Genomic DNA, 18,347 nt, shown 5'->3' on the forward strand with positions numbered 1-18,347 from the left:
ATGTTACTCAACTTACCAACCTTCCTTTCCACACTGTCCTGTTTTATGCCAAACAAACCTTTCAGCTGACCACCACCTGACCCAACTCTTGACCTTCGCTCTTCCCCAAGGACACTATTTCCTTGTAGTCTCTTCAGTTGGGCACATTCTCCTACCTCTGACCTATCACAGGACAGTGAGGTGGGATCGTGGTCCCCCTCACTGATGACTGCGCTTTCCAAACCATGACTTCTCCATTCTTGTGGCTCCGTGGACTCTCCATCCCCCACGCTGCATCGCCACGTCCAAAATGCATACTGATGTCATCTCCGGTTCCACTTGTCGCTCTACCCCTTCCCTAAACACTTGGCTCAAGGACCTTCTCTCCACCAGCCCGAGTGACACCAACATCCACGCGGATAATCCTCCAGATTCTCCATCTTCATTTCTTCCTCAATTCAGCCACCTGGTCGCACGGCCACACCTTCATCCCTGTCATTACTTAAGGACTTTTTCTCCATCTGAATCCTTCAGTGGAAACATCCCGCTCTCTGACGAAAACCTATCAGCAACTTAGCAACTGACCTTTATTCCACCTGTTCCTTCCCTATGTTGGCACCACCACAAATGTAGGATTTTCAGTATTCTGACCTCTCTGTTTTGTTTTTTAATCATACCCTTACTCTCTTCGCATCTTTCCTATCCAGGGTAGACTTCATGGCCTAGAACCTTGAAAAAAACGAAAAAACAACTTCTTGGGGGTGCAACTGAAACCATAAAATTTACCTATTTTAAGTGCACTACTCAGTAATTGTTAATACGTTTACTGAAGTGTACAGCCTTCACCATAATCCAGTGTTAGAATACTTTCAACATGCCAACGCGATTGCTCCTGCCTACTTCAAGAATTCCTGTTCCCACCACCCAGCCCTAGGCAGCTGCTAATCTGCTTTTGATCTCTATCGACTGCATGACCTATGACTTCTATTCATTATCTCACCAATATCTTCACCCCCCAACCCCGGGGCCTTGCCTAACTCCTTGCTCGACATGCCAACTTGAACTGACCTGTGCTCCAGACTAACTTAACTCTGAATTTACACCTGGGCTGTTGGACACCGCTGCAGAGAACCAGCGATGGTGAAGACTGGTGCCATTATAAATGTACAATCTTAACTAGGGGCGCCCTCAATGCTGCTCAGAATTCTTTGGGTTTCCCTGGTGGGCCTTCTCTCCCACTTGTCACAGATTCTAATTCAAACCCTGCACCCTTCTTAAATCTCTACCCTTGCCACCTCCTCTTGAACACAGACTCAACTGATGAAAACAGAAGTCCTCAAAGTTCTCGATTTTCTGCCATCATTCTACCACCGCAGCCAAAGGCACAGATATCATGGTCTCCCTTCTTTGTGGTTGGAGAGTCTTCCTTTTATTGCTCTCTGGGCACTACCGTCTCCCAGCACGACGGATGTGACCAGCGTCCTTCTCAATGCTGATGTCAATGAGCACACCTCTTTCCAAGTTGACCCCTTAGTTATGAAGAAAATACATGGCAGACACAGAGCAATAGACCTTATGGGATTTTGGATGTTGGCACAAAGGCTCCTGTACCTAGAAACACATGAGCTTTGTGCTCAGCCTTGCCAATCTGGCCAGCCTGGGGCTCCCCACTGTCCCCTATCCCGTACCGTATGGCGTAGGTCATCCGGTCAGGCCGCATGGCTCTCATCATACAGAGGCGCTGCAGGGCTGTCTTGTTCTTCCACTCCTGCGGAAACTTCTCCTTCTCAGGACATTCCGATTCCACAAACTTCTTCCAGCTCTTGGCGGATCCCTCAATGTCCCGATCTAGGTTATAGAATTCTTCCATTGACGAAAGCGCCTGTGAAGTTTTAGAGAATCTTGCTGTGAAATGCAGTTTCTCCAGAAAGCTGTAAGTTTCATTGCAGTTGGGGATGGGGGAAGGTGTCGAGGAATGAGATAAGAGTAGAGATTTAATTCTGTCTCATTCGTACTCTTGTCTGGAATCTTGGATCTTCCCCCCAGGTAAGCTCAAGGAAGTGGAGGGTTTTGATCAAGTCACCTTCAGCAAACTGCACCAATAATGTGCAAGGCTTAGCAAATAAAGTGTTTGGATTATTGTCAGTAGCAGAGATTGAATAACACCTGCCTCTACGGTCTTGCATGGGAAGAGGGACAAGAAAGGAGGCCATGACTTTTCTGTTCATGGAGCCCAGACATTTTAAGTCTCTGACTCCTCCCTTTCACCTAAATACTCACTCTGCAGGCAACTCAAGTCCTCTCTCAAGGAGTCTCTAGAATCGCTGACTCTGTGTTAATGCCAACACTGAAATTTCCATGAGTTTCCTGCTTCTGTAAGAACGAAGTCCGAATGCACAACTTAGTAATCAAACGTCTTCATTTAGTGCTTCCTTCCGATCCATCCGGTGAACCGGGAGTCCTGCTTCCTTCCTACTCCATCAAAAGTATCAGTGCCCAACCCTGGAACTGTGCTGGACTCATTCCCAACTCAACTCTTTGTCTACACAACTTTCATCATGCGAGAGATCCCTGATCTCTCCTCCCCCCAATTCCACTCCTTCCTTTTCTTGTGCTGGTCACGATTAGCATGTGGTGAGATCCTACAGGTTGTCATGGTCCTGTTCGTAGTCAACAGCCTCTCTCAGGTACGTCCTCTCTAGCATAGAAACACATAGCCTGCCCATCCTCCTTGAGTGGGCTACTTGGAACTGCTCATAGAGCTGGAATCTTTAATAAAGGGTCTGACTCAATTTTCAGATGTTTGGTAGGTGACAGCTTTAAAGCCTATCCCCGCCTCTCCCCCTGCCCCCCAATCTTCCTCTTCTGTTCCACATCCGGGCAAGCTGATAAGTAAGCCTTGGCACTCCCTCCTCTGGTGCTGGAGGCAAGTTGAACCCTACAAGCCCCTGCTCGTGTACAGGAATACTCATCCCTGCCCCAACCTTAAACTACAAAAAACCAAAACCAAAACCAAGACAAAACAAAATAACAACAATAAAACCCTAAAGTGTTCTCCTTCCTTAGTTCTCTCAAGCCATTTTCAGACTGCTTGGGAGATCCCCTGCTCTCCCCAGAAAGCCTCATTATGTATGTGAGTAGTAAACTTTCTTTCAGTTTTATCTTAGAGAGAGAGAGAGAGAGAGAGAGAAGAGAATCTCAAGCAGGCTCTGTGCTGACAGCATAGGGCCAGACGCAGACCTTGAACTCACCAAATGTGAGATGATGACCTGAGCCAAAACTGGGTGCTTCACCGACTGAGCCACCCAGGTGCTATGCAAGTAATAAACTTCTTAATACTCTCTTGGTATGTGTGTGACATCAGCGGTCTTGATATCAAAACCAAATATGGGTGGTTGTGCATCCCATCCTGTTCCTTGAGAATGTCCCCATGAACATTAGTCACTTGGATACTTTTCTGCAATGTTTCCACTATTACTTGACTCTGCTTATACATTTGGTCTCTTCCATGAGATTAAAAGGTAGAGTATGTCCAAAGCACCTACCACAATGCCATGAATTTTAAGGATCCCAATACCTTCTTGCTATTTGAATTCACCTGTTCATCCATCCATCCATCCATCCATCCATCCATCCATCCATCCATCCAACGTGTATTGAATGTCTACCCCATGCCAGGTACTTGGGAATACAAAGGTAAACAGAAGAAAAGACACACGCCTTAAAGGAACTTGCAGGCCTAAGTTAAGGAGAAAGAGGAGATGAGGGAGGCCGTTGGAGGTTAAGTAGAATTCTCTTGGGCAGAGACAGAGGGAGAGAAAAGGGAAGGGCATTTAATGGGGGTGGAGTCAACGAGAGTCAAAATCTGGAAAGGGGAGACTGTGGCGGCAGCAGAGGGGTCTTCTGGGTGACCAGGGGCAGATGAAGCTGGAGAGGGACATAGACCCTTAATATGGGCTCGTTGAGTCTCTTTTCCCATGTGGACACGTCCTTTCTTTATGCACCCTTTCACATGGGCTCCGTGCCCCACCCCGACTTCACCTTGGTCACCGAGCAAGGAATGCATGTCACTCCTATTGAGAGGTGGTGGAGGGAAGTGTAGGATGGGGAAGTGGGCACTGGGAGTCGAAGCTTCTGGTCCCAGCACCACCTCTACACAACCTTCTGTGACTCAGAGATGGTCTCACTTGGGAAATGAGGCCAAGCAATCCTGGTCGGCGTAGCTCATGTTCTAATGCAGAAGCAAGTGCTTTGGAGACTATAACGCCCTCCCTGGTGCTTCCTCGGGGTCGTGCAGTTACTGAATCACTATTGCTGGATCACTTGCTGTCACTCTCACAAGACTGTGCATTTCCTGCGGGCAAGGACTTTCTTAGGTGTCCCTGTACGCCTTGGACCTCGCAGGCTGCCTGGCACTTAGAAAGTGCTCAATTAATAAAGTTTGACATCTGGGTGGCCAGCAGGAGGGCTCTTGACAGACTGAGGAAAGCTGCTGCTGCTGTAATTACTTCTCTCTGGGCTGAGGAACCGACTCCCATCCTCTTGCAACTTGACCCCTGCTCCCAGCTGGCACCACCATTAACCCTTCAGCGGGCCCATTACCCCCTATGGTGATACCAGAAAACTGAGCAAATTACACCCTGATCAGCATTCCCAGCTGCCGTGACTGGGTTTGAAACGCGCTTTCTTGAGGCTCTGGGTTGAGTACAACTGCAACGTTTAATCTTCCAAATGAGGGAAAGGGATTTCTAGCCTTCTAATAAGCTAAATGGAAATGACTAATTAACCTAATTACATTGGGCTGCGTAGCAAAATACAACTGTGCTAAATTGGCGTCCAGAGTGGAAGGGAGAGGTCCTCCCAGAGGCTGACAAAGGCTGCGTGCATCGTAGACGAGATTTTATAACGGAGGACGGGACGTGTCATTACCTTCGGGCTCAGCGTTCAGTGAGACCTAAAACGCCCTCACAAAAGGTAACCATAAAAGTAGTCTTTTATCACAAAGAGTTCACACATTACCTGCTTATTAGTTCTTCTGGGGGAAACAAGGCAAGCAACCTTCCTCACCAGATAGAATTAAAAAAAAATTTTTTTTTTAAAGAATCACATCCTACTCAATTGTGTTTGTTTCGTCAGGCTCACATTCAACCCAACACTTAAAAGGAGCGTCGCTCAAAGGCTTTGGCGATGTGCCCTACGCACATTCTGTTCCACCTGCTCACGTCCCGCCCCGTGCTTGAGTATGAAGGGTCTGGGCTTTGCTGCCCCACCTAACGCAACTCAGAGAAAGAGAGAGAAAGCTTCGCTCCTTTGTGAAAGGCTTTGACTGGCCAGATGAGCTTAGCCCACACGGCCAAACGGAAAAGCAAAGCGTAACAATACATTTTGTGGAAAGAGAAATGGACGTGGGTGGTACAGGAGCTTTTGAGTAGAGCAACGTCAAGTGAAAACAGTAGGGTGTGTTTTGAATCATTTATTCTTTATGACTTTTGCTGCAGAGGGCTTTGTGGCGTAGCAGAGAGAAAGGCAGCTGGACTTGATCCAGTCTCACAACTCCTCAAAGTTTCATGTTCAGCGGACGAGTTCCATCAGGCACGATGCCCTTCAACCACAGCAACAGATATGCCCCACAGCTGGGTAATTAATAACCAGAACTATTATGGTGTGAGCTGGGCTCCCCAAAAGATAGGCTGAAGAGCCAACTTCCCAGGCTTGTGAATGTGACCTTATGCTTGGAGGTAAGATCTTTGCAGGTGTGATCAAAATGAGATGAGGTCACCAGGGCGGGCCTTAACCCAGTATGACTGGTGTTCTTAGAAGGACAGAAGATGTAAAGACACGCAGAGCGAAGGGGTCCAGGTAAAGGCTATGGGGACGGACTGAGGTCACCGTAAACCAAGAACACTCGGAGCCACCAGAAGCTGGAAGAGGCAATGAAGGACCCTCCCCTTGGGGCTCTGGAGAGACCATCACGCTGCTGACATTTTAATGTCATTTAGTATGACTTCCGGACTCCAAAACTACGAGGGGACCCAGCCTGGAGTACTTTGTTACGGCAGCTCTGGGGCACTAATGCCATAGCCATAACCATAACCACAAGTAGTTTCCATTTACTGACCATTTACTATCTGTTTGATGGAGCCCTAGGAGGTGGGCATTATAAAGTCCATATTGCAGATACAGAAAGAAAGGTTCAGAGGAATAAGATAATATGCCAGAGGCCACACACACTCAGACTTTAACTTGAACCCAGGAATGTCTAGCTCCAGAGCTGTGTTGACCAGCCCATCGTTGCTCCATTTCTGCAAATGAGCTCATTCAGAATTGAATTCCAAAATTTATTTTCTCTGTAAGGGCATCAGACTATGAGCCAGTATCTCAACCCTAGGGCCACACTGTCCTAAAAGGTAGTCAAGGAGCAACGGAAATGTGGCTCATGTGACTGAGGAATTGCATTTTTAATCACACTTAATTTTAATTATTGTTGTATTTTGAAGTCTATTTACTTAAGTAAACTTTACAGCCAATGTAGGGCTCGAACTCATAACCCTGAGGATCAAAAATCTCATGCTTTTCTGACTTAGCCATCCAGGTGCCCCAATTTTAATTATTTTTAAATTTAAGTTTAGAAACTGGAACTTGGCTTTAGTAACTGGGAAACGTTTACGTACGTTCAGAACAACTTAGGTATATGAGTCAATGATTGTAAATCTAGATGTTATGAACTCTAAACACATATGAAGTATTTGCAGTGAAAAGTCAACATCTGAATTGAAATGAGCTGTGTGTGTAAAAAATACACACCAGAATTCAGAGACTCATTAATTATTTCATTAATTATTTTTAGGATCACTACCCTATGAAAATGGTATTTTGGCTCACTAGGTTAAAGGAAATACATCACTAAAATTAATCTTAGGCATTTTGGAATTTGTTATTCTGGTTGTTGCTGTGAATGGAGTTTTTTGTTATTTCTTTTCCACTGTATTATTCCTCTTCTCATCCGCCAGACCGGGTCCCGAAGGACAAATACAGTTAATAAATGAAAGTCAATCACACCTTCGCCATTTAGGTCAGGATCAGCAAATTAGAGCTTGCAGACCCAATCTGGCCCACCACCTGTCCTTGCAAATAAAGTTTTATTGGCACTCAGCCATTTCCATTTATTTACATATTGCGTGCGACTTTGGCAGGGCTGAGTAGTTGTGACTGAGTCTGGCCCTCCGAACATAAATATTTACAATGTGACCCTGTACAGAAAAAGTCTGGTGAATCCTGATTTAGGTAAAGCCCTAAGGGTAATTCAAAGAACAGCTACAGACTCTGAAAAAGAAGTCAGAACAATATTTTGGCTAAAGGCAGCACGAGGGAAATTAGCCTTGAATTTCCTAAGATGGTTCCTTTGAAGAGGAAAGCGTGTGTATAAATATTAAGTTCTGGGCTTCTGTTATAAAGTGAATCCACTCGGATGGCTCTGAAGGGAATTATGCTTCATGAACAAGCCAGTCCGCAAAGGTTACATGCCGTGGGATTCCATTTACATAACGTCCTTGGGAGGACAAAATTATACAAGTGGAGAACAGACTGCTGTGGTCATAAAGGGCAGCATAAGGGGTCCCTACAGTGATGGAAATTTCTGTATCTTGACTGGGGTGGTGGTTACATGAATCTTCATGTGTGAAAAACAAACACGCACGTGCATATAAAATTGGTGAGATCAGACTAAGATTAACGGATTGTATCGATGGAAATTCCCTGGATATGATACTCCAACATAGGGAATTAAGTGTTACCATGGGGGTGGGGGTGGGGGGACATGGGGTATGAAGGATATTCCTATTATTTCTTATAATTGCATGTGAATTTATGTTATCTCAACATTTAAAAAAACTGCCTGGAGCCTGCTTCAGATTCTATATCTCCCTCTCTCTCTGACCCTCCCCTGCTCACGCTGCCTCTCTCTCTCTCTCTCTCAGAAATAAATAAAACATAAAAAAAATTTTTTTAAAATTAATAAAAAGAGAAAGAGCATCAATCTTGTTACTTGAGACTCCTTGTTTGTTCTATGAACCGTGTATAAAATGCAACAAACAAGAAAGATCACAGAGAGGATTAATCTCATGTAGATGCCAGTGTTCCCAAAACACCAGCCCCTGCTGTGTGTACGCAACCAGGTATGGACCCGACGGCTGCCCACGTGGATGGTGGCCTGGACTCTGCATTGGGGGGACTGCCTGGTCAATGTCACTGCTCGGCATCACATCACACACCCATCATGTCACATCGGTGCAGGCATGATTCCTACAGCAAGGCGCTTATAGTTTGTGATCTTTTCGTAGACTAGTGTTTATAGAATCCCAACCAAACCCAGCTGTGTAACATGGATAGAAAATGGGCTTTGTGTTAAATGGGAATAAAGAACGTCTATGTCCCAGGTGAACATGAGAATAAAATGCATTTCTCAGGGGCTCGGTAAAGTGAGCTATTATGAACCAGTGGGAATCCCAGGCTGGAATGCATCCCCTATGGAGTTAGGACTCGCATGGACGTGCCTGAAAATAGCCCCGGCGGATGTCTGGTTCCTGGGAGCACCCCCACACTAGCCCAAGGGCCTCACAGAGGAGCCCACGGTCCAGCCCTCAGCGCTGGTAGGTGAAAGGCAGCTCGGCTGAGGCAGGGGAGGGGGCTCCTGGATCTTCCTGTCCCCTACATCCTGGGGTCAGAGCCCTGAACCAGCATGCACCTGCTCCACTGAGAGCCTTCCCAGCAGGCCTGGGAAGGGGGAGCTCCGCTGTGAGGGGCCAGGTAAAGGCACATACCTGTGTTTAACCCCCAAGGAGCGCCCTGCTGACTTCACGGGGACAAGTGTAAGGGAAAAACTCTAAGAACTGAGAAACTGACTTCTTTCGAGGGGCCTTTTATACTGACCTTGATGCCACCCCAGGCCTGATGGGAGAGGAAGCCCACGGGACTGGTGACGCCCGTCTGCCCTGGAGATCGAAGCAGGAAATCCAACGTGGCCACATCCACTTCCTTGTTCGTGAGGAGGATCTGCAATGTGGAAGAACGATACCGTGTTTCTTTAGGGGCGCTGGTCACAGGGTTCTGCAGATCTGGGGATTCACACTCTGTAATTATCGCTGTTTCAAACCCAGAGTGCGCCCGTTAGTGTTGGAATGTTTTGGAGTGTGGGGCACCTAGGGGGTTATTCGGTTAAGCATCTGACTCTCTAATTTGGCTCAGGTCATGATCTCACAGTTCATAGGTTCGAGCCCGGCATGGGGCTCTATGCTGACAGCTCGGAGCTTGCTTGGGATTCTCTCTCTCCCTGTCTCTCTATCCCTCCCCTGCTCACTCTCTCAAAATACATAAACATTAAAGACGGTAGAGTGGAAGAAAGTGGGTACCTGCACAAATCACTTCTGGGTACATGTGTGTTCACCCCAAATATCAGGGTGGCTTAAACACACAGAGTGAGTGACCAGGTACCTTGATTAGCAAGTGTTTTGTGTATCAGTCCTATATGCCATGGAGCATATTTCTGCGATCTAATTGAGAAGATGACATGTATAAGTGACATGATTTGAGGAGAATGTCAAGGTCATATATGGATACATGCAAGAGAGAAATGCATGAATAAATCAATAACGCTAAAGGGGTTACAGAATAGGGGAGTGACCAGCAAGTGGGGGTGGGGAGATTAATTTGATAAAAACTTTCTTCTTTTTTTTTTTGAGAGAGAATGAGTGAGTGAGTGTGAGCAGGGAAGGGGCAAGAAGAGAGGGATAGAGAGAACCCCAGGCAGGCTCCATGCTGTTAACACAGAGCCTGACTCGGGGCTCAATCTCTTATAACCATGAGATGATAACCTGAGCTGAAATCAAGAGCTGGATGCTCAACCCACTGAGTCATCCAGGGGCCTCTTGATTAAACCTTCTATAAGTGGTTCTGAATTGGGTCTTGGAGAAGCTAAGAGGCGGGACTATGTGAACAGGAAGGTAAGGTATTCACGGGAGGGCCAAGGCATAGGCAGAGACGTGGAAGGGGAGTTAGTGAGGTGTGTACAGGGGAGGGTAGAGCATTCAGCTTGGCTAGAGCTAACGATTCATACTGCGAAGGGCTTGGGAAATTGTCCTTCCCCCTTCAAAATGGTGTTCTGTGCTGTGAGGTTACAGATGGGAATGCTCAGTAAGAAATAATCATTTGGCCAATTTGAGGAAACGTCTCTAAGGGGGGAAAAAAGACTATAAGTAGCAGCCAAGGTAGAAAATCCCTCGTAAAGTGAGGCTAAAAAATATTTATGGGGAGAAAAAATTAAAAGCTAGCATTGGAAGCGACTTGGGACCTGGGGGCTAAGTAAGTGGTAGAAGGGAAGATCGTTTATGCTGGGGCTCAATTTTATTTTTAATTAAAACAAAATTTTTTAAGTAGGCTTCATGCCTAGCATGGAGCCCAACGTGGGGCTAGAACTCATGACCCTGAGATCAAGACCTGAGCTGAGATCAAGAGTTGGATGCTTAACTGACTAAGCCACCCAGGTACCCCTTTAATTTTTTGAAGTAATCTCTACACCCAGTGTGGGGCTCCAACTCATGACCCCAAGATCAAGAATCTCATGCTTCACCAAGTGAGCCAGCCAGGAGCCCCAAGTTCTTCTAATGACTCCAGATGCTTCTGGGCTGGAGAGGGAGTGCAGAGGGTGATGGGGACAAGCCACACTAACACTCCCCCATGGCCCTGGGCTTTGGAACATGCAAACAGTCAGCCCAGAAGTCATCATAGAATATCTGGTGTTAGGAATTGCAAGAGGCCTTCAAGATAATCTAAGCATGCTCCCAATTCACTTATGGAAAAAATTCCCAATCCTAAATGATTAGAAGGATAAATGCAAGGAAATAAATTTTCATGGCTCTTTGATGCTAAGAGCAATGCTTTTTATTAACACTGGAAGTCTCTGATGCCCTCAAGCCCTTGAGAATCAGGGTTCTTATGGACCTGTCGAGCCCAATGGAAAGACATTTGGAGTGTCTTATTCCAAGGAAAGGTTGGGACATTAAACTCACATCCCTAAAGGTAAATAAATAATGAGGGATGCTCTAATTTTCTTAGAGCATCTCAAAAAGTATCTAGTTGTTGGTAGTATGGCCATAGAGTTCCATCTTTAGAGCCAGCTTGGGTTGTTGGGCAGTGGCTGCTGAAGGGCTATGTTGAGGAGGACCCTAGGTCATCCAAGGTAAACAAAGAATAGCTGATTAGGCATGTTGGCCATGAGTGTGACACAGCATGCATGTGCCATATTGGACCTTTCTGTCTGATGCCTTTGCATAGAGCCAAGTAGTCTTCACATTCTACAGAAAGCCAAGTGAAAAGGACCAACTTTCTTTACACCTGCTGGTTGGGCACTGGAAAATGACCCGTTTTCTGGAAACTTCTTGCTTCCACTCTTACCTGAAAGGTAAGCTGGGCAAGGTAGGTCAGCTTATCACACTCGAAGAGCCCACGTGCGGTGTACTGGTACACAGAGAAGGTAATGCTGTCTATGAGGTTGGTCACGCGCTCTTTGAGGCTCTCGTCTGGAGCAGCCCTCTCCACAGCCTTCTGGAAGACGATGCTGAAGGCCTGGAGGCAGGAGGTTGGACACGGGTAATTTACACAGCACTCTTTGTATGTAACTAGTAGACTTACCTGTGAGAATACTGTAATTTGCCAGCCTCAGAAATGTTTTCACGGCATCTCCTGCCAAGAAGGGTCCATGCAACAAGACAACATGCAATTAGCTCTTTTCTTAGTTTGCTCGTGTGAATTGTTATGTTGCCATGATGTGAACAAAGCTATAGGGCATATGCACAAGAGCCTACAGTCTTTTTTTTTTTTTACAAATAGTTTATTGTCAAGTTAGTTTCCGTATAACACCCAGTGCTCATCCCCGCAAGTGCCCTCCTCCATGCCCATCTCCCTCCTCCCCCCCCACACCCATCAGTCCTCAGTTTGTTCTCAGCATTCAAGAGTCTCTCATGGTTTGCCTCTCTCCCTCTCCCCCACCATTTTCCCCCTTCTTCTCCATCATGGTCCTCCTTTAAGTTCTTCCTAATCCTCCTATGCGTGCAAACATATGATATTTGTCCTTCTCTGCCTGACTTATTTCGCTCAGCATAACACCCTCAAGGTCCATACAGGTTGCTACACATAAGAGCCTACAGTTCTGACCAGTGAAAAGTGACTATCCAGGAGCCAAAATAATAAAATTAGATCCAGTAAGTTCTTTTGGATAAGCACCCCCACCAACGAGTAAAACATAGTCAACAGTAACCAGTTGGGATCAGTGATACTCTCCAGCCAATTCCAGAATTCCTGATGGTAGAGCCAAAATGGGTTGGACAAATCTATTGTCTTAAAGAGACTTTTACACATAATAGGCACTCAGAATACTTTGAAATTAAGTATTTTTCCTTTTGGTCACGATCAGAGTCTCACGGGCTGATTTTCTTCCTATTAAGTCTGCAATCATTTGGAGAATCCTCTTACGTATCCTTTATTTCCTCATAATAATCCCGTAATCAGAGAGCAGGGTGCCAGGGTCTGCTTTGGCCACATCTTCTGAACATTAAGGGTCTCTTATGAAATACAAATGACATGAATCAATTTTTCATGGTTTAAACTTACACAGCATTTATACAAATAAATATCAGGAAAGCTACACTTTGAGTGTGATATGCATAGAATGAATCATTAAAGAAAATAAAAATCAAGACATAATCAAGTCTTTCCAATTCTTGGCTCTGCAGATTTCCAGTCTTTTCTGTATTTTCCTTTTGTGGCTTCAAAAAGAAGGGGGAAAAAAAAAAGAAGCCTGGGTCTCTCTGACACCAGGTATTTGAACCCCAATGGAAACCCTATGAAATTTGTGTCTTGAGATTTCTTCAGTCGCAAAATGGCGGGAAAAATAGGACTTCCTCTGTTTCATAGTTCCATGGAGTTTCTTGTTAAGGAAACCCTTGCAGATTTCCTTCTTCATTCAGTTTTGATGCTTCTAGCAAAATCTTCTGATCGCCCTCAACCCAATCCACCGTGATGTGTGCCCACACCCGGTAGGCTGGAGATCAGCTCGGCGGATGTGGGTCACGTCCCCCAGCTCCACACAGAGCATTCTGGAAAACTTATACTTGCAGAGTGAGTCTGTAGAGGCTGAGTGTATAGCTTTCCCCAGGGGGTTCCTGTGGCTTCTTTTCCCTAAAACCATCTTCACCGAAATGAGAGTGATCAGTAAAGAATCTCCAGTTACTAAGTTTAAATAAAGTGGTTCACAAGTCAGGAAAAAAAAAAAAAAAGACCTAAAGCAAACGTAAAGACTTAGGTACACGTAGCATTTTCTTTACATTCAGCTAATTTTGGCTCCCTTTTCCTTCCGTCCCCAAAAGGACCCCCTTCGTCCTGACTTCCGGTGTCTGACCAGCCAGCGCTGGGCTGACCTCTGCTTGTACAGCCCCCTCCCAGAAGTCATCTGTTGCACACACGGTCTTATGGCTGGCTCTAAGCACCCTTGTCACTTGTCTAGGGCCTCTGTCCATGGCCTTGTGCCTTAGATATGCTTCATCTTTGGGCACCTGGGTGGCTCAGTCGGTTAAGCATCCAACTTCAGCTCAGGTCATGATCTCACGGTTTGTGAGTTCCGAGCCCCGCGTCGGGCTCTGTGCTGACAGCTCAGAGCCTGGTGCTTACTTTGGATTGTATGTCTCCCTCTCTCTGCCCCTTCCCAGCTCTCTCTCTCTCTTTCTCTCAAAAATAAATAAAAGCATTTAAAAATAAAAATGATACGTTTCATCTTGTTATTTGTACCAGACTGTGGGCACACTGGGGGTGGAAGTCAGTCCTTAGCAACCCAGAATCCAGCCCAGCTCTTCACGCATGACAGGCCTTCAAAAGATCTGTTAATGAATGACTGTGTCCTACTAGTGCCTTAAGGAGCTTAGGCAAAGCATCAGAGATGTTCTAGACAGAAGGTCTCAAACTCAGATGCCCCAGGGGCCGGGTGTGTAAGACCACATGGGGACAAGGGGAGGTGGGAAACGTGGCAACGGGGAGGGAAGAAGCTGATCTGGGAGCAGCCATCCCCTCAGCTCCAGCAAACTTCTCCCGTGTGGAAGGACCATGAGCTCAGGATTGCTAAAGTCCACACACTTTCACGGGAAGCCAGACATTTGAATCTGTTGTTCTGACTCTTGGATCTTCGCAACCAAGGGAGGTGAAATGCCCTCTGAAAACAGGTCAGCAGGTCTTCAGTGTGAGATCGGAGCTCTGTGCTCCTTGCTTTTGTTGGATTCTTCCCTTCCCCACCTCTGAGCAATGTCATTCCTCCAGCTGTGCCCCTGCACAGAAGGCACACAGCAGAGGGAGCTGGGCCTTCCGGCTAGAGGTCTGATCTTTCTCAGGACCCTCTGGCACTCGGCAGATGAGGCCCCATTAATCCTCTCTTGGCCTTTGGCTGAGTTCGGGAGAAAAATGACAACCCACCCACGTTCTGCTTTAACCATGGTATGAGCTTCTCAGCCTTTTCAAAAATGGCTCTTGAAGAGTTTCTGCTTGTATAAAAGCCAAGAGACACCGTCGGACATATTCCTGCTCAGAACAATTTGGAAAATGGGGATTTGTGGTTGGAACCCCAACTGTAAAACCCAACCTCAGACAAAAGCCAAGACCATGGAGGCGCCAGGGGTGGGTTTCTCTTCCGATCACTCAAGGCTTCGGAGTGTACTGTTGTTTTGGTTCCTCTGAAGACACTTCACCTTCTTATCATTAAGCATTTAAATCTGCCCTCAATGATCAAGCTGGTCGGCAAGTCTTTTTTTTTTTTTTTTCTGTAGAAATTGTATTTTTTTTTTTTTTACAAATAGTTTATTGTCAAATTAGTTTCCACATAACACTCAGTGCTCATCCCCAAAGCGCCCTCCTCCATGCCCATCCCCCCTCCCCCCCACATCCATCAGTCCTCAGTTTTTGTCAGCATTCAAGAGTCTCTCATGGTTTGCCTCTCTCCTTTCCCCCCACCATTTCCGCCCTTCTTCTCCCCCTTGTTCCTCCGTCAAGTTCCTCCTAATCCTCCTATACGTGCAAACATATGATATTTGTCCTTCTCTGCCTGACTTATTTCGCTCAGCATAACACCCTCAAGGTCCATCCATGTTGCTACACATGGCCAGATGTCATTCTTTCTCATTGCCATGTAGTATTAACAAAGGATGGGGACCACATGCCTCCTCCCCTCCCCCAGCACAATGCTTCCAATGAGAACACAAGCCTCGATCAGGAAGCTGTTGCTGCAAAAACAACTTTCAACTTGTTTCTGAACACATCTTTTCGTGGGTTTCATCTGATTTCTTTTCAGCCACTCTCAAAACTAGGGACCCATCTTGTAGTCATTCTGCTTACCATGCTAATTCTTTCGCTGCCTTAAAACAGCTCATAATTCTTTCATAGGTTGCTTTGACCTGAATACAAGCCAAGCATTAGATTGCTTTTAAACACAGAAAATATAAGCACAATTCATTTCATCTGCAGAGACTCTGAGTTGAGGGAAGGGGACCTGGAAATGGTAAAATGCCGTCTGCCATCGAATGAGCCCCCGGGACAGGAGACCTTCTGATTTCTCACCTGCTCACCTCTGTCCCTCCCCCCGCCCCGGCCCTGGCCTCCATATGGTAGTTCACCTTCACAGAATGAGGTGTGGGTTCTGTGTGTGTGTGCGTCCATCCTCTGTCTGTTAGGTCAAACCCAAGAGGCTGTTCAGAAATGCTGCACTATCCCTAATGCCTCTTCAACTGCGCATACCCTACGGGAGAAAGACAGACTTTCATCGATTCGCTTAAAATTTATAGGGCTTTTATTTTTTCATGAGTAACTTAAGTTTAGTCAGCACCTACAATTTGCTAACATCTCTGGTTTTAGAAAGATTGCAGCAACCATAAGGCGGTCGCTTGGAGGATATTAGGGTAACGAGCAAAGTAATTTAAGGGTGGACGGCTGTTACAGGCTGCTTTGGTCTTTACCTGGTATGAATGACATGCACAGCTCGGATCATCCCTATCGTATTTTAAGCTCTTTAGGGGGGCCGGGGTCACTTCTGATATTTCTTGGTTCTCTTCCCCACCTTCAGTAAGCTCAGCACCCACTGGTCATCTGGGCTCACTGAGTGAATGAGGCTGTAGCAGTTCTCTTTCCAGCTGAAAGAAACCGTGAATCCTGAGTGACCCAATTAAAGACAGGAGGACTCTAAGGTGGGTCTGAAGGTACTGTGGCTGCTCCCCTGGGTCTGATCTGAGAGACCTGTCGTAGCTAATGAAGCATGCGGATAAGCCCCCCCAGAGAGCCACGTGGCAGCATTACCAGGATTATGCAAAAACCCACGGGGGTAAATCACCTTGAGAGAAAACCGGTACATCGGGTGGATCTTGCTGAGGTCATTCATGATGAAGTAGAGCAGGGAGGCCCGGGCAGCCGCTGGCCGGTAGCGTTCACGGGCCTCGTTGATTTTCACTTCGGTCACCCTGGTCTCCTGGACCTGGTAGGGAAAGAAATAGTGGCCTGCTGTTCACGCCAACCCATCAGCCTGGCCTCTCTATGTCCATACACAATGTGTCTGTGTGTGGGGCAGGCGGCTCTGGGTGGGGATAGCAGCTAGAAGGTTAGGAAGCTGCTGTGGGTTTTTTTTTTCTTTAATGTTTATTCATTTTTGAGAGAGAGAGAGAGGGATGGCGGGCGCACGCGCGAGCATGTGGGGGAGGGGCAGAGAGAGAGGGAGACACAGAATCTGGGGCAGGCTCCAGGCTCGGAGCTGTCAGCACAGAGCCCGATATGGGACTCGAACTCACGGACCATAAGGTTATGATCTGAACCGAAGTTGGATGCTCAACCGACTGAGTGAGCCACCCAGGAGCCCCTGCTGTGTGTGTGTGTTTTTTTAAAACAGAGTATCAGTGACAATGGAGGTGATACGTTCCATCTTTCATGAGCGTGAGAGTGTATGGGAATGTGGGTCATGAAGCTTCTAAGCAGCTCCATTCAAATGGAAAGATTTCATGGAAAAAAATTAATTGAAAATAAACACATATATACATGTATGTAATACATATGTAAATTTATAAATACATTAAATAAAATTTTTTTTATTTAAACACACACACACACACACACACACACACACAGTTACTTGGAAATAAGCCAGAATTACAGGCAGTGAAAATCCAGTGAGAACAGCATAATGGAATTTTTGGTTTTAATTTTTTATGAAAGCGTTAATATGTAAATTCACAAAGAGCATCTCTTCTTTTTTTTTTTAATAAAAAAACCCTTAATTCCAGTACAGTTAACGTGGAGTGTGATATTAGTTTCAGGTGTACAATATAGTGACTCAACATTTCCATCTGTCACCAGTGCTCATCAAGATAAGTCCCCGTCACTGACTTCCCCCACCCCCTACCAACCTCCACTCTGGTGACCGTCAGGTTTGTCTCTCTTTTTTATTTTGTTTCATTTTTTTTTAAAACTCCACATACGTGTGAGATCACGGGGCATTTATCTTTCTCTGATCATTTCACTTAGCATTAAAATCTCTAGACCCACCTATGTTGAAAGAGGGTCTCTTTCGATGGAGTAGTTTATTTTCAGAAAATTTCTTATCACAGGTAAAAATGAGAAAAGAGACCTAAACTGATGTTATCAGAGAGGGAGTCTGACAGAACATGCCACTAAATACTAACCTCAGTATGACCTGCTTACGTTCCAGAAGAGTAAAACTAATGATAATTTGTGAGAATCTCAGAGGAAAAACAAACAAACAGTGATCCATTTGGAAGATGAGCTTGCAATAAACAACTACAAATTCCAGAATGAAGTGTTGTCAAAGGGACAATTAGAATCCACCCACCAAAAATTCCTAGGAGGATTAGCATCCTAAAAGCTGAAGGTCACTGAACAATCTGTAACTCACCATTAACGATTTCTGTTTAAAAGCAGTAGAGATGAAAAAAAAAAAAGCATACAGTCAGGATGTTAGAAAGAGGAGTAGCTATTACTTGGAAAAAAAATAAACTCACTAGGACTTCTGAAATAAGAATTCAGTTATTTAAATGAAAAACCCAGTGCACAGGTTCAATAATGGACCAGTGTTGGAAGGAGAATGTGCAAACTAGAAGACAGATCTGAGGAAATTGGAACAAAGGTCGCTCAGAGAGAAAAACAAAAGATGAAAAATATGTATGAGGTTGTGAGACTTGGCAGACAGAAAGATTCAAAATACATCTAACCGAGATAGAGAACAGAGAGAGTGAGGGAGAAGTAACACTTGGAGCTACAACAGTTGAGAATTTTCCACA

General features: G+C 45.7%; 1 protein-coding gene across 1 annotated transcript in view; it reads right to left on the reverse strand.

Moving 5' to 3' along the window:
- Positions 1–18,347, reverse strand: part of DNAH9 (dynein axonemal heavy chain 9) — a 332,337-nt gene that overhangs the window by 53,371 nt on the left and 260,619 nt on the right. Inside the window, exons 57-60 of the mRNA XM_039231630.1 lie at positions 16,394–16,534; positions 11,428–11,598; positions 8,908–9,030; positions 1,668–1,861 (exon numbers count right to left, since the gene is read on the reverse strand). Of these exons, the coding sequence (XP_039087561.1) occupies positions 1,668–1,861; positions 8,908–9,030; positions 11,428–11,598; positions 16,394–16,534 (629 nt within the window). The remainder of the gene's footprint in view (positions 1–1,667; positions 1,862–8,907; positions 9,031–11,427; positions 11,599–16,393; positions 16,535–18,347) is intronic.

This window comes from Hyaena hyaena, unplaced genomic scaffold (genome assembly GCF_003009895.1).
Source record: "Hyaena hyaena isolate Hyena2069 unplaced genomic scaffold, ASM300989v1 scaffold_58, whole genome shotgun sequence".
Classification (NCBI taxonomy): domain Eukaryota; kingdom Metazoa; phylum Chordata; class Mammalia; order Carnivora; family Hyaenidae; genus Hyaena; species Hyaena hyaena.